Raw genomic sequence first — 15,938 nt, 5'->3', positions numbered from 1 at the left:
CAGATAAGTTACAATATAAAACAGGCACAAGTTTAGTAAAAGCAGATGACGGTTTTATAGTCCTGTAGTGAAAATAAATGGTGTCAAGGCAACTAGGATTCCTTGCCTTAAAAATTTGGAAATAAGCATGGCAGACTTTTGATAATATCAACAATTGGGAATAAAATTTATATGGTTACTTAGATATTTTAAATCATGCATTCTGATCCAAACAACAGAAGTCGGAAAAAAATAATCTAGTAAGACTTTTTCAGAGGACGTCACCAGTCCCTTTAGAAAGGCACCCTCATAAACATGTTTGATTTACTTAAGGACATTTCTGCATACGTAATCTATCATGCTTTTTCTTTGCTTTTTTTCCCTTATTTTATGTTTATTACTTCTTATACGTAATTTTTACAATGTATACTGCAGATCCTTAAATCCTATCAGTAAATGCGATAACAATACCCTTTAGTGGTTCCCTTCAGTTTTGAAATTGATCTGTAAAAGGATTTTACAAAGGAATCTTTGTAAATAACAACAACAATAACAATCACTTGTTTTTCATCTTAAAAACAATTGGGAATGAAAAGTTTGGTCTTTTCTGGATTTGTTGGATGACCAGATAATTTAAAAAAAGTTAACAAGTTGCTAGACTCATGTCCCAGCCTTACACCTGTCAGTGAAGCAGAGCCATAGGTCTGTACCCCTATACTTGGCAGAAAATGTAAATACTTACTTGGCAAAACAAGGGAAAGTTGCATCAAAAGAACCATCTGCTAAAGCTGCCCTCCTGAGGTGCCTGAAGGGAGGGGCTGTTGCAGGTACTGCATGGCTCAGCTTTGCTTTTGTTCAGAAACTTTGCAAGCCCCTTTGCAGTAAGAGTATGTTGAGCTTAAACAAAAAATGCTGACTAGTAGGGAAGTTGTGTGCATTTTAGACTTCAAAGTACAGGCTCTGTGGCTTTACAGGAAGTTTCTAACTTCCGCTGCAATACTTTCCCGTGCTCCCTCTTACTTGTAACTATAGCTAAGAAGCCCAGCAGTAAGTTTTTCACAATCAGAATAGCAACTACACCATGGTGACACTTGGGAAGCCTGGCTGCTTCCAGGAGCTCTCCAATGCTAAAGCTCAGGACAATAGATTCTTCAGTGACAAGGCAAAATATTTATCGTAGGTACCGTTTAAGTCAGGATTTTGACTTCCGTATTACTAGTTAGTGATAGAAGAATGTTCTGCTTACCAGCTTGTTGGGGTATCGGAGCAACACAGGTTGTACAGGGACTCGTGGAACAAAGGCACCTGCAACCACAAATTAGAATTGTTAAGACTAAGCTTAATACAGCAGTTGGGAGTTTTAAGTGATTCATGTAAGACATGGTATCTGGAAGGAGAAATTTCTAAAAAGGCGAGAAGAATGGGAGTGTTCTTATTGTTGTGGGGTTTTTGTTTTGTTGTTTTTTTGGGGAGGGGGGGTGTTGTTTGTTTTTTTTTTTAAATCAGCAGGGCAACTAGCAAGATGTCAGGACAGAAAAGGGTTGGTCTCCATTTCAAGGAGAAAGCTGCCTAAGATTCCTGGACTGTTCAAACTCATTTTCTGTGTATTATCTCCCCATTGATTGGCATTCATTTCAAAGGATTAGATGCTCACAAGGCTGTTGAACATTTCCTGAACCCTTCTCTGTTCTGATCATCTTTGTAAGTGATACGGATCTGAGCATGTAGTACTGGTTTTGTAACTTTGCTACCCAAGACACTGTACAACAGTAAGAAAGGAGAGCAACATGGCTTTAACTGAAGTGCAGCACAACAATCTAATGATCAGTGATGCTATCAAGTACCTTTCTGTGTTAAAAAGAACCTATTGGCCTGCCTTGCTAAGCGCTATGCAAAGAGATTTCATAACTTGGTTGCTAAGTCTTGCATGGCAAAATTTACAGGAATCTAAGATGGCATGACTGTAAGTTGAACTAAAAGAACACCGTAAGTAGCATGTATTTTAGTAGTTCATCTCATAATAATCCCAGTCAAGTTTCTGGGTAAATAAATTAGATGAAAACTGTACCCAGGAAAAAACGCAACCAACTAACCGTATACATCATAGGTATTTTGTGTCCTACAAAATACCAAAACTCAGAAAAGTAAACTGACTAGTATAAAATAGTGGGTTTAGCGCCAAAGAAACTTTAATGATGTAAGACATTACTACAGTGCTGTTGTGGATGACGTACCTGCAGAAGTATAGGCCTTACTAGGACTACCAAATTAATATTTCACACGTTATTTTCCAACAATGATGTGACAAAATCTCTCACCTTGTTTAAATGTGATCAGGCAAGATCGGTTTGTGCAGGTGCCTTCTGGGAAAATCAGTATCTTGGATTTAAAAAGAAAGAAATACATATACACACACATTTCATAAAAAGATTATACTTCAGCATCAGTTACATAAAGGCTGACTTCTTATGCAAGCTCTGTGACATGTTACACTGCATTACAAGAATATCATTACTGTTTCAAAAGGAAATGAACAAGGAAGAGAAGGATGCTCACAGTAATATTAACCTGATCCATCTTAATTTGGAAACAAATGCTTTCAAAGAGAGGAGTTCTGGGGAAAGGCCTTTATCAGGTCATAAATATGGTACAAAAGGCTTTAAGAGTTTCACTTGAAATGTTTAGTGTTGGTAATGATATGAGAATTGTTCCTCTACCGGCAGCTCCTTATTGAACTGCTGGGTGTATAAACATCAAGAGTCTGGGCTGACATGAAGTGCATAAGGTACTTGAGTGTTTACAGGCACAGATGCTATCAACATGAGTGAGATGCCAGCTGTGATGAGAAGATCACAGCTTGAGGGGTAGCAGCAAAAGGCAGAGAGAGCATGTGCATCTGTGATACAGAGCTCTGAAGGCATTACACACCACTACATAGCTTCTGAACCAGAATGACTCAGGCACACCAAATACCCAGAAGGTTTCTGAATTAGTGTCTGAAAGATAACTAGATCAGATGCACAGTGAGCTGCAGTGTGACACACTGAATCCAGCCCTCTATGGAACACCAGGAAGCTTTGTGTTTCTTATATCACTACAGGATCATAAGCAGCATTCCAAAAAAATCCTCAGCACAAGAACTGGTCTGCATCAAAAGAGTGTTCAAGGTGTGCTCCCACTTCAGTCCGAATGAACAGGTCAAGGCTAGATGAAAGAGGGCATCATTAGGTCACACCCAAGAGACACAGGCTGTTCTAAGGTATGATAGAGACAGCTGCACATACTGATTTACAGTTGGTCCTCAACTACACATTCGGTAATCAGAAATTGTTCACTGGTGCTATGGACATAAAAATGGGTATGTTTTTGCTTAGCATATGTGATAAGCCTCAGAAAACATATTATTGACTGATCAAAGAGTACGTAATCATTCCCTCCTTACCCTTTGTTTTGGTACAGGGTTAGGAGAAGCACTAATCAGAACCTCATGCTATTAATAAGCACAAGTACTGCCTAGCCTGTTGTGTTCTGGTTTTAGGAGGAGGGAATGGGGAATCCAGCTACTCCTTCTTTTCTATTGTGCTAAGAGAATGCAGCCCAGGCATTCTGAAGAGGATATGACAGACATCATCTTGTGGTCAAGTTTCTCAAAAAAAAAAAAAAAAAAAAGAGTAGGAGGAAGGTGTGGCCAGGGCACAGGACTAGGAATCACCCAGTGACACCCTCAGTTGTACTGCTGATTCAGTCTCGGTAGATACCCAGATTACTTGACTCATAGACTATTTATGCCATAATACATATCTAGTTTTTATCCCAAGTGCAGTATTGGTGTAGAGCCAATTCCCCTTTCCTCCCTATGCCGTTTTCAGCAGAGATTAGGTCTACCAGGGCTTTGCTGGAATCACTTAATCCATAACAGTTTAGCAAATTGTAAGTACAGTATTAAAAAAAAAAAAAAAAAAAAAAAGCTTTCCTAGCTTTGACACGTGCATATTTTAAATCTTCCATAACTGACAAATTGAAAAAAATAATGGAGGCTCTAAAAATATTTACGGCAGCTTAGAAAAATGCATTTATGAGTAAAATTAAAGTAGCCTAAACACTAACTAAAAAGCTTTTTGTAAGGTGCTTGCTAAGTAAAAATGATGCATGCAATGTCTAAATAATGCTATTTCAAAAAACGTGGCAAGTGTTGGTCTTCCCTACTTGAATGTTCTGTTTCTAGAGACTATTCAGAAAGTAGAGCAGTGCATTCAGGTCTAGCTGTCATAGAGAGACCTGCTACTGAAGTCTATATTTTCACTTGCCTCTTTTAATTTTCCTCAAGAGCCATTCACTGGAACAAAAGTGAAGGAAAAGTTAACTTTTCTCAGTCATTTAGGAGGTATCCAACTATGACTAAAGAGATCTTGTGACTAGCTGCTGAACCAGTCACTTCTTTAAGTTTTTATTTTAAGTAAATTAACTCCTAAGAAAACAAGTCAAGAACTACTAATTCAAAACACAAAGCATGAGTTTATACACAAATCTGCACAGGATATCTCTGGAGAAAGGTCTTATATCACTAACTGTATTTGTCCAGCAGTGTGGCAATGATACTGTATTCGTAGTACCTGAAGGCAACATGAGACCAGAGTCAATGGAACAGAAGAAAGCAGAGAGGCACCGCCAAATGAGATGTCAGTAGGTTCACAACTGCTCCAGGTCTTTCTTCTGGCAAAGGATGCGGATCTCCATCCCAGCCCTCTGCCTGTCGTAAAAGCAGCACAGTTGCTGCCTCAACACTTTTCTCCCTCCTGAGCAACCCCTGCCCCATTAGCTCTTCAGGATGGAAAGCCATCCAAGGCCTAGATGCACAACAGCAGCTTCCTGCTGAGGAATGACCATGGGAAACACTGTGCAGAACCAGTAACTATTGCTTCCATGTTAAAATCTTTCTGCAATTCAGACTAATCTAAAAGTCTTGGGTTTAGTGCATTATTAACCTACAGAGCAAACTGAGCCTCACCTCAGCTATTCTCCACATGTGAAATTGATATTTTAAGTACTGTTCATGCTGGAGCTTGGACAGCCTGGGTTACCCATCTCATCAACTGCTCATCCCCCAACTGCTGTGAGCACAGCTTTGCAACATAGCTTCTCACGCATGAGCTAGCTTGAGAATACTGATTCACATATACCAGTGCAAGTCATCTGCTACACCGAAGACAGCATGTTAAGACTTGAATAGGGAAAAGAGAAAGTCAAGAGCATCTGCATTTCGAACAGCAATTGGTACTGGCTGGATTTTAACTGACCCATTTGTCACAACAAAACTTTCTGGGCACCAGCCTCTCATCTTCCTTTCCTAAACCAGCCATATACCTGAGAGCTGACTTCATCTTCGTACATCAACAGAATCCTATTCAGCTGGGCACCCGTGATATTATGATGCACACTGAATATGGAATATGAACACATGACAGAAGAGTAGTAGTACATTCATTACCTGTGGCCACTGGCCTCTTGATAATGCCCGCTTAGTTATCTCAGTGACTGTATTCTTCCGTGAGTCAGGGTCTTGACGAGAAACTGATACAGGCTGAAGAGAACTTAAAATTGCTGTGAAACAGATAAAAATTTTTATTTGTCTTATACTAGTGCTTAGAAAACACGAGTTCAAGACTCACTTGTGGCAAAAACTTGTTATTCTCATACTAGGAGACAGACTGTGCACAAACAGCTTTCAGACTAAATAGATAAGAAGAATGTTGTTATTGTCCTCATTCTGCAAAATGGGAAGTAAGACATAGAAGACATACCTACACTGCCAGCTGCGGAGCTTTACAGTAGGTATAAACATGCCAAATTCACCCAAACACATTCTACTAGTATTGCTGTTATTTTTCACTGAGCATTTCCACACAATTCTAAGGAACAGACCTGATCAGGTCTCTGCTCATGGGCCACACTCAGGCCTAACTCATGCAGACTGCAACCAACAAGTAGTTTGAGCCTATGCTGAAGAAGATGTCCCTTTTCAGTTACAAAGCATGCACAGCTTCTGTGTAAATTACAGAAAAAAAACCCCTCATTTAATCAGAAGTCTACATCAGAATGTGTGGACCTATTAAGATGTGATGAGAAACTTGGGGAAGAATTATCTTCTATGTCCCGCTCCTGTGCTTTTAAGAGAAGATCAATATACTACTAGTTAATTTGTTTCCTACAAAGACACTTTTCTATGTTGCCTACTGAGTCTAGTTTTGGATTACTGTACAGCCAGCAGAAAGTCTACAGCTGATTCTAGTAATAATGCAAACGAGGATTCTTTTTGTGCCAAAAGGAGGAGAAAATAATAGAAGCATGAGTCATCTGATCTTTTCCATTCTCTGCATTTCCTTTTTGAGTAACTTCTCTTTTAATCTTTCCTGGTTTGACTCCCATTAAAAAAAATCCATAACAGTGCCTGCAAGTCTAAACTTATAAATATGGTATTTTCCAGGCTACAGTAGTTTGGGTCTGTTTTGAAATAACCTTCGCTAATCCGTGTTCTACATTTGTGGGCCACACTGTTAAAAGACAGCAGTCGAACAGATTTCTCAAGCTACCTACTGGGAGAATTTTAAGAGAAAGCTTCTAGCCTGAGCAGTTATGAAACATGCTTTCAGTATAAAGCAAATTTAAAGTAATAGTATATTTCATATCTGAAAAGAAACAGCATACTTTTAGACATTTTGACCAATTCAGAAAGATAACTTGTCACAGGGATTTCACTGGAAATAATCTGTCAATATCTTTGGAACCTAAGGATTTAATAAAGTCTGCCCCTAAATCCCTTTCAGAGATAAGATTTTTGGCCTCATGTCAAATTGTTGACTTCTAACATTTTATTTTTTCATAAATACTTACTGCCAAATACCGGAGTTGACAGGTTCTCTGCTCTAGACACTACTGAAGGCATTCCAGTTAGGGCAGAAATAATGGCATCAAAAAAGCTTGAATGAGGAGCTGCAACAAAGATTGGGGCTTCCAGTAGACTTGCTATTTTCCCTTTTACTTTAACTTGGAAACCCATTACGAAGAACAAGGTACGAGTTAGGCATGAGAGGGTTGTCTGGATCATCCTCCTTGTAAACAGAAACACAAAAATATCATCCATCTTACAGTTAGTATTTCTTTTGTACTTTAAAAGAAAAGCCCATAAAAGATTTCCTGGTTCTCACCAGCACTGGGGCCAGGCACAGGGTAGCAATACTGCTTACTGGGGGAGTGTAGGGCTAAAGGGGAAGAAGTTGAAGTAGGGAAGGGAACATCACCTTTTCATGTTGAAACTAGATTATAATTTTAAAGACAAGGCAATGTACAGCACCTTGCTAAACCCTCCTCCCAGGTACGCTATTTCCCTTGCCATATTTTATAGCATTGTAGCATAACACTATTGTGAGGGGAGGGTGGGTAATGAGCAGATTCGGTGTCCTTTTTGTAAGAACTTAGGTAACTGATACTGTTCTTTTACTACCAGTTTTAAACAAGTAAGATTAAATGACAATGTTCCCTTACTGGAACATGTTCCCTCAGCAGGGACATGTTCCCTTCATGGGACATTCCGTAATCTCTCGGCCTTGTTAGAATTCACTTCCTGTGTCTCCTCCTCCTGCGTGCAGCTGCAGTGCATCGCAGCTAGAAGGGAACTTCAGTACTCTGAGGTCAGAAGCTGAGCAACTGAAACCCAGAACCCACAGAGGCAGCTGTAAAATACTCCTTCAAGGGCAACATAGCTAAGAGAGGAGCTGTCAAAGCTAATTTTGTCATAAATTATAGTATAGCAGGAATGACAAAGGCTACACAGAAACTCAGCCTATGTAACATTACCAAATACTTTTCTTAATGGGTTTATTTTCTCAAATATTCCTATCATTATTATTACTAAAATAAGTTCTGACTTACAAATAGTCTATAAAGATTTTTATACAGATTTGTTTTAGCCTCAAGACAAGTGAAAATCTACCTATTTAAAAAGCTCCACTATTGTTGTAAAATACACTCATCAAAAAGTTGCTTCACCTAAATCGGTAAAACTAAGATTTGACTGAGGACTCCTCTTTAATCAAAAGGAGGAAAGGGGGGGGGGGGAAGCTTTAGACCCTGGCTTTGTGTTATTATTAAAAAAAAAAAAAGCACAGAGTTTTCACAAATATCGGTCACTTTTTACCTTCTCCATCCTTTCAGTGGCACAGATCCTTTTCCAGGGTGACGGAAAGTTGCAATTGATGCAAACAGCCATGCTAGCAGTACAATGAATGCAATGCATATGGCACGGAGAGGTAGCAAAATAATCCCCTGAAGAACAGTCTGGGAAAAAAGAGGGGAAAAATCTCAAGAAATGGTATCAACAGGAATGACACTGATATCTCTGTAGTTACATTATATGGACTTTAAAATACTAACATTACTGCTATGTGATTTAGTAAGGAAAGCATTAATGATTCCAGTGTTCATATGGGAAGTCAGTCATTCACAGCATTTCTTTTTCACTTTTGGGTTCCCATTTCAGGTAGAACTGGAACATCTGAGTATTTGAGGTTTTGGCTTGCATGTTGTTAGACAGAGAGGGTAAACAGAGTTTGCTGGCTTTAGTTTATACTTAGACTTGGTCTGCAGCATACAACCAGCTCAGATGAGTCTGCCCAGCTGATACTTACCTCCACTACAGAGCCTTCTGTCACTAGCTGCCTGTCTGGAAGCCAAGTGGGATTAAGATGACTAAAATGTACTCGTGCGCTTTCAAAATGACAAATCTTGTGTTGAGTTACACTATTGCTGCAAGCGATCCTCACTACTACTACTTGGAGTAGTGCATATGCAACACAACTTCATTTCCCCTAGCTGGGACTTAGGCGAAATGGGAGTTTTCAGTAAAACTGAACCTGTGGTTTAAGGCAAAGATTCAGACTTTACAGTCCTGTTGAAGCTGCTGTAGCAGCTCTTGGCCCATTGCCTTTGTAAGTAGTTTGCTCACCGCTCGCTGTAAACATACAGCAGAACCCTTCTGATTATGAAGGTTAACTTGTTGCCTCCTGTTTGAAGCCTCTTGGATATTAACCTCTGTGCTAGGACCTCCTTGAATTTTTCAGAATAAATTGAGACGGCTTAGTTCCCTTTCCTCCCCACAATCAGGAAACTGTTATTAGCCTGCTTTAACTTGAAGCAAAAGAAACCATTGAGAGAGTTCTTCTATGGTCATAGACAGCCAAGCTAGGTAGCAAAAACAGTATAAAACAGATCCAAGCCTGTTCACCGCTTCTTCAGTACTTCATGTATGTTTGTAAGGGTAGTGGAGGGAAGGAGAAACACTAACATGCCCTGGTTGCAAATAATCCTCAAATATCATCCCCGGCCCCCGCCCTAAGGAATTTTTAGCTTGCATTTTTTCATGCACAGCTCCAGGAAACAGGTGGATTGGCACCAGGTTGTTAGCAGGCAGCTGTGGTACAGGGCAGGGCAGGAAGAAATTCTTAATTGTTTTAGCCCAGTGAATTAGGTTAGAAACTATATCCTGAAGGCTGGCCTTTATGGCGCAACACAGCACTATGCAGATTGAGCAAGCACAGGTCTGGGAGGCAGGTGAGCTGTGTTAGCCTAGCATTCCTGGTAAGCTAGTAAACAGTTCAGCTCCTTTTGGTACCTAATCCAGCTCAGCTACCATTCACTGATGAAGATCAGCTCTGTGGGCATACATAGGCACAAAACAATACACACCCAAGCAGAACTGTAATAGTGAATGTTTTTATTTTATTTGGGCTATGTTTCTAAAAGTCCTTCAAAACTTATATGAGAGTGCATCATTGGTCACAGACTGACAGCTCCACCAGTTCAGAAGTATGGTAGAAGTTATTGAAGGAGAGTTATGCTAGTTTAACTTATGCTTGTGAGCTTACTATTTTTTATGCTTTACTATTTTTTAAGAAAATCTACAACTGAAAACATTGTTCCTCTCTCAAAATCAGCCTTTCTAGTAAGCTCTTTAGCAATGGCTACTTACTGTACAGAAAAAGCAAGGTTTTTAATAATAAGTAAGTTTTACAAAATAGTTTGCAACTTACATTCTTGACCTATGATTATTAAGCAACACAGTGGATTTTAATTTACCTCTTTTCTTTAAAAAGGAACAAGTGTTTGTAGTACATTTGGAATATAAGCATCTTTGAGTATTATCCAATTCTTTGATATAGTAGGTTGGTTCTAATTTTCCTTTCATCAACATGGTCCTTTCCCTCCCCACCAAATCCCTTCCATCTTCACATAATGTCCTCTTACTGTCCTCTTGTCAATATTCAGGGGAGGCTCTGGCCTCTGGCTCTAAACCCTGTGATACTGATGAGGATTAACAGGAATTTTGGGCCTTCAGGACTCAGTTCTGTGTTATAAAAGGCACAGTGACAACAGACCAAACGTGATAGCAGATACACAGTGTAAATTAGGATAAGCATGAGAAGCAGGTACCCGGTGTTGATGCTTCTGTTCTGTAAGCACTGCCATATAACATGCTTCCAGGAGAGATCTGAACATTCAGGTACACTTATTTCCTTCTTTTATGTAACAGTTGTATATAACTAGCTATGGAATTTTAACCATAACTTCATGGACAACTGGAAAAGGACTGCTCTGGATCACAGAAATGGGTTCAGTAGCTGGGTATGAGAGATTTGGCCCTGGAGATCTATTGCTCCCACTCTCTTTAGTGCCTGTCATGGCAAATCTGAAAAAGTCAGGTAGCAAGTTAAACCAACCAAGACTCCTTGCTTGTCTCCCAAAATCAGATGTGTCTTTTTTTCTCCATATGTGTCCTCTTTTACTATCATCTGTAGTCCCAGTTCAACATTTCAGCTGCATTCAGTTATCCAGAACGGGCAGCATAAGCATAAATCAGTGTGTTTTGACTTAAAATAACTTTTTTCTTTATGAAAAAAAAGAATATCTATGCACTGACCTACAATGGATAAAGGATGCAGTAGCAAAAGCAAAACAATCCCTTCCTCAAAACTTTAATAAATTCATGAATCTATTTTAGGCAGATGCGCAGGTGGTACTGATTTGCTGATGCAAGCTATTGGCTTTCTAGGTCACTGTGTAATGAGGCAGAGTTGATTTCTGCTCCATCAGCTGCAGAGTAGGGTAAGAAAAGGACAGAAAAGAGAAAGGTCAAGGTAGGCTAGAAAAGAAAAAGTATAGGAGAAAAACATACAGAAGAAAATACAGGTTCAAAGTTCAGTAACTACTGAGTAGGATCAGAGCCACTCCAGCTTCTGTATACAGTAGTCACAAAGATAGAATTATTCTGAGCCATCCAAAGAACCTTTTCCCACATTTGGAATCACCAGTCTACTTTCTATTTAAGGTGTCTGCAACAACTGCACAGCCCGTGACTGCAGTTGTTGCAGACACCTGCAGTAGTCCTTGCAGTCCAGGTCACACTCCCACAGCTGACTGACCCTTGAGCAATACACAGGATTATACCGTCAGTGATGTTAGGAACTGGGGAAGGGGAAAAGCAGGTCTATCAGAAAGCCACAGAATTCAGTTTGAAATTTTGTTCAACTTCAGCTGCTGACCAGTTATCTAGGAAGCAGCAGAAGAGCAGGCTGGGGACCAGAATGAAGCCCCACTCCAACTGAACTCCTCCGACATCTGCAACTGTGATCAGATGGACTGTCTCCCAAAGCAGTACATGCATAGCAAGACAGGGTCTTCCACGAGCATCCAGAGTACATGACAGCTCTGCCAAGCAGTCTAGCTGCTTGCTTCCAAGCACAGAGTTAAAAATAATGCTTTTAGCATGCTGGTTGTGCCATTACATAGTTCACCATTACATAAATCCACTGAGCATCTCTTCTGAATAAAGTGGAATCTAGTAACAACTTAACTAGTACTTGTGCTTTGCAGTTGCAGTTCAGAAGTTAGGAGGGCAAGTGAGCAATCAGGATAAACAGAACTAAAACTAAAGAAAAATTCCCAACAATTAATTGCAGCCAGCTTCAGTCAGAGGATGGAAACCAGAAATATTTGAACAACTGTTTTAAAATCTTGTTTGGCACATGCAGATGTTTAGCACGGCACAACTGATCCTTGTTTTGCACATTCTAAAGAAAGATAAAAATCTCACTGGCTGGTAAACTATTAGCAATAGAAGGACTGGCAAAAAATGGTAAAATCTTCTCACTCCACTCGTCAGTCTGTCTACAGCCTATTTTTATATTTGAAGCTGAATGAAATGCAAACAGCTAGCCTGTCTCACTTGCAAGCTCCATTCATCAGGGGACAGCAACCTTTACATTCAAGGAGTTCACCAACATATGAAAATCCAGCTTTGGGCTCCCAGAGCGGGTTTTGAAATTCTATCTGTTTTTATCAGCGTATGTTAAAGGAATAGTATAGAATAGGGGGAATATAACAAAACAATCCTTTAACATGCAAGAATGGAGATACCCCACACTTGATTTAAATGGAAAGAGAAGGGACACTTCCCTTTTTTAAAGTTTACAGTCACACTCTCTGGTAAGGCTCTGATTCCCAGCTGGTCCAATACCCAGTGCGGGGCAAGAGAGGAGCAGACGTTTACAGGATAAAGCAGACAGTAGGAAGTATCCTAGTCTCTATGACTACAGGGGAACAAGAACAGAAGGGAGCAACACGCAATACAAAAAGGTTGTCTCTCTTGTGTCTTTCTGCTTTAAAATTCTGTGACTACTGCAGTTTTGCTTCAAAGCTCACTAGCAGCAGGCCCTGACCCAGCCGGGTGCCTTTCCTTCCAGGTGCATTGTGGAGTTGTATATGGAGTGTATCTTGCTTTAAGACATACCATGTTTTTCATCCCTTCCTCCTGGAGGAGAAAAAGTAGGATATATTCATTATAGCTAAAATGGTAATTGTAGCTTAAAATTGCAAGCTTTTGAAAGTAGTCTATGCATCCTCTAGAAAGAAGAGCCAGCACAGAAAGCTGTCCGTTTCTGGAACCTCATTAAGAAACTGGTTTCTTTACCTCGGGGTTCACGCCTACAGCTACTGATTCAGATGCACTTGAAATGTGTTTCAAGCTGCTAGTAAAACACAGGGGATAAAAGGATTTGAAATTGTTTTCCAGGTTTCTCACATTTCCTCCACCCAGCTTACCTTCAGGGCAAACATTGTTTATAACTTGAGGAAGAGCTATATGAAACATAAAATATTTAGTTGCACATCAGCCTCAGATATTTATAACAATCAGCAGAAAATTCTGTAAGTTCACCTACACGCTGACGTCCTCATTGTCCTCGCTGAGATGTCAGTTCATATTCAGTTCATCAGCTCAATCTTTAAAGAGATTGTTTTTAAAAATCAAAGCCCAGAAATACCGTTTGCTTTCTTAATTCTAAAAGTACCTATTAAGTCTTGTGTGTGCTTGTACACAAGCTGTACTGGGACAGCATTCAGCTCACCTAATTCAATTCACCCAGTGACACCAGTCAGTAACCCAGTGGAACTGGGGACACCTTTTTTGCCATCCACACTGCAATATGGAACCAAGAGATTAACTCCCCCGCCCCCAGGCTTAAAATCAGCCTGAAGTGAGTTAAGCGTCTGAAACAGGATTATTTTAAAAAGTTATTTTCTCTTTTAGCTTGTCATATCTGAGAGAAGTTATCATCATCTTCACTCTAGAGCCGAGGCATCTGACACGATGGATAGTATTTCATTCTTGCGATTCAAACAGGATGCAAACCGGAGTCAAACAGGACTCCTGTCTTCTCTAGGAGTGATGTGTTACCTGTAACGATCGTGCAAATCTTTTCAAAAGCTTGCTGCAAAGCTTGTGTTAGAAGTTTAAGTTTGAAGTCGATAAGCCTGTGTGTGTGTGTAGAGCAAGCATGCAGTTTGTGGACTCTGAGGAGTGATGGCTTGAAGAACTTCATTTCAAAAAACAGTGACTTCTTTATGCTGAACACCTTTTGCATCTTTGCTTTGACCATTTATTTACATGATCTATTCATTTTCTGCTATCACTACACTAGATTAGGAAGCAAACTATGCCATACGTGGGAAGGAGGTATTCTTACTAGATGCCTTTTCCTGGAAAAGATAGGAGCTATAGATGTTTAATTGAGTGTTAGGTTTGCGACTGTCCCTTCACTGCTCGGCACTGGGATGTAACCGCGGTGCTGCGGCAGGCCCGGGCTGCAGGGCAGGCCCCAGCAGCGCCCGTGCTCCTGTCGGACAGAAGAGTGGTTTCGGCGGAGCAAGCGGCAGTTTTAAACACTATTTATTCACACAGTCGCATTCTCCCATCGGAAGGAGGTTTTTTTAAAGCGACCACTGAACCTTCACACCGCATCGGTGACAATCCCTCGGTTCAGAGCGGCCAAAGTAACGCTGGTTTAGACAAGCAGGCAGAAAACCGCGCCCGGCGCAGCACAGCCAGCGTGCGCTGGGGGTGACAGCCTCCCCGCCGCTCTGCCGGCCGGGCTCCCGTCCGCACTGATGCGCATCCGAACGCCGGGCAGCCCCGGCCCCGGCCCGGCCCCGGCCCGCCGGGCAGGGCGCGCCCCGGCGCCCTCTCACGCCCGCGCCGCCAGCCTTACCCGCAGCTTGTCCCCGGCGCTCAGGCGCCCCGGGTGGACGAAGGGGTTGGGGACGGTGGGCGGGCAGAAGGACTGCTGCCTGGGCAGCGGCAGCACACGCTGCGCCATGCTCCCGCCGCTCCCGCCGCCGCCGCGCGCCGCCACCCCGGGCGATTGCGCATGAGCCGCCGGGGGGCCGCGGCACCCCGGCCCGGCCCGGCCCGGCGCGGCCCGGCGCGGCCCGGCCCACCGCGGGGAGCCCCGCCTCGGGGCAGGCCCCCTCAGGGCAGGTGAGGGCGGGACAGCCTGTCCGCCTCGGCGCTCGGCTGCAGGCGGCCGCGCGCCGGCCGCGCCGCCGGCCTCCTGAGGAGACGGTGCTGAGGCGGGAGCTGCCAGGCGGAAACCCGAGGGAGGCGCTGGGGGTTCCTGCCCGCTGCGATGGCCAGGCAGCCCCGGGAGCCCTGCCCGCCCTCTCCTCCCCCTCCGCGGCTGCTCTGCGCTGACCGTAGTCATGTACACCTCCTATAAACACTACAACGCCGGTCGCTGAGGCGATGTTTGCTGAGCGGTGTCGCGAGTGCGTTGTTTGTAAGCGCTGGTCGTACTCGGGATCAATGTGGTCTGTTATCTGAGAGAGAAAAGAGGCAAAGGTGGTCATAGCATGCAACTGAAGTTGTTTCCAGGAGAAAGATGCATTTCCACCACTGCGGAAAGCTGATATGGAGAGTCTGGTCTGGAGTAGGTGAGGTCTAGAGATCTGCCGCAGCCTTTCCCTATGTGCTGGGTTCACACGGGATCTCTTCCCGCACGCCTGCCCCGTAGGGATGCACCACGAGCTGCCTCTGCAAGGACAGCTGCTGCCTGAGGGTCGCCTCAGGCGGGCAGGCCACAGGCCGGGTGCGGGGGGCAGTTCAGGCTGAGGAGTGCTGTAAAACACGCTGTTCTCCAGCGCCTTCTGCCAGTCATGTGCCTTCGAACGCAAATGCTGCTGCTTCTGGTTTCAACCCAAAAGGAAGTTTCAACCTGACCATATTTAGGAAACATGCTTTTAGCTTCTCACGGTAATCTGCTACACCGGTGGGGGTGAGCCACCAGTCTCTGTGCACAGAGAGCGCTGGTCTGAGACCGCTGGCTCCTGGCCTTTTACATGACATTGGTTCAGATGCTTTGTTTTGTTATGGTGCTTTTCCCTTTCTCATATCTGTCCTTCACGTGAAAATATTGGTACTTCCTAACACAACATTAGTCTGTATATTGCTGGACTCTTTGTATTGCTGTAACGAAAATAATTACAAATGTCTCATAGTTCAGTTCCCAGTTTGACGCGACTGCTTCCACAAAGATATAATCAGAATTAATAAAACTAATTATTATAAAATATTA

At 42.4% G+C, this 15,938-nt stretch overlaps 1 protein-coding gene across 1 annotated transcript in view; it reads right to left on the bottom strand.

Moving 5' to 3' along the window:
- Positions 1-14,684, bottom strand: part of LPCAT2 (lysophosphatidylcholine acyltransferase 2) — a 33,439-nt gene extending 18,755 nt beyond the window's left edge. Inside the window, exons 1-6 of the mRNA XM_050904162.1 lie at positions 14,577-14,684; positions 8,174-8,313; positions 6,871-7,088; positions 5,468-5,580; positions 2,298-2,358; positions 1,226-1,284 (exon numbers count right to left, since the gene is read on the bottom strand). Coding sequence (XP_050760119.1) covers positions 1,226-1,284; positions 2,298-2,358; positions 5,468-5,580; positions 6,871-7,088; positions 8,174-8,313; positions 14,577-14,684 — 699 coding nt within the window. The remainder of the gene's footprint in view (positions 1-1,225; positions 1,285-2,297; positions 2,359-5,467; positions 5,581-6,870; positions 7,089-8,173; positions 8,314-14,576) is intronic.
- Positions 14,685-15,938: the final 1,254 nt, after the last annotated feature.

Source organism: Gymnogyps californianus, chromosome 12 (assembly GCF_018139145.2).
Source record: "Gymnogyps californianus isolate 813 chromosome 12, ASM1813914v2, whole genome shotgun sequence".
Lineage (NCBI taxonomy): Eukaryota > Metazoa > Chordata > Aves > Accipitriformes > Cathartidae > Gymnogyps > Gymnogyps californianus.
Note: the sequence above shows the minus strand (reverse complement) of the source record. Positions and strands in the feature narration are given on the sequence as shown.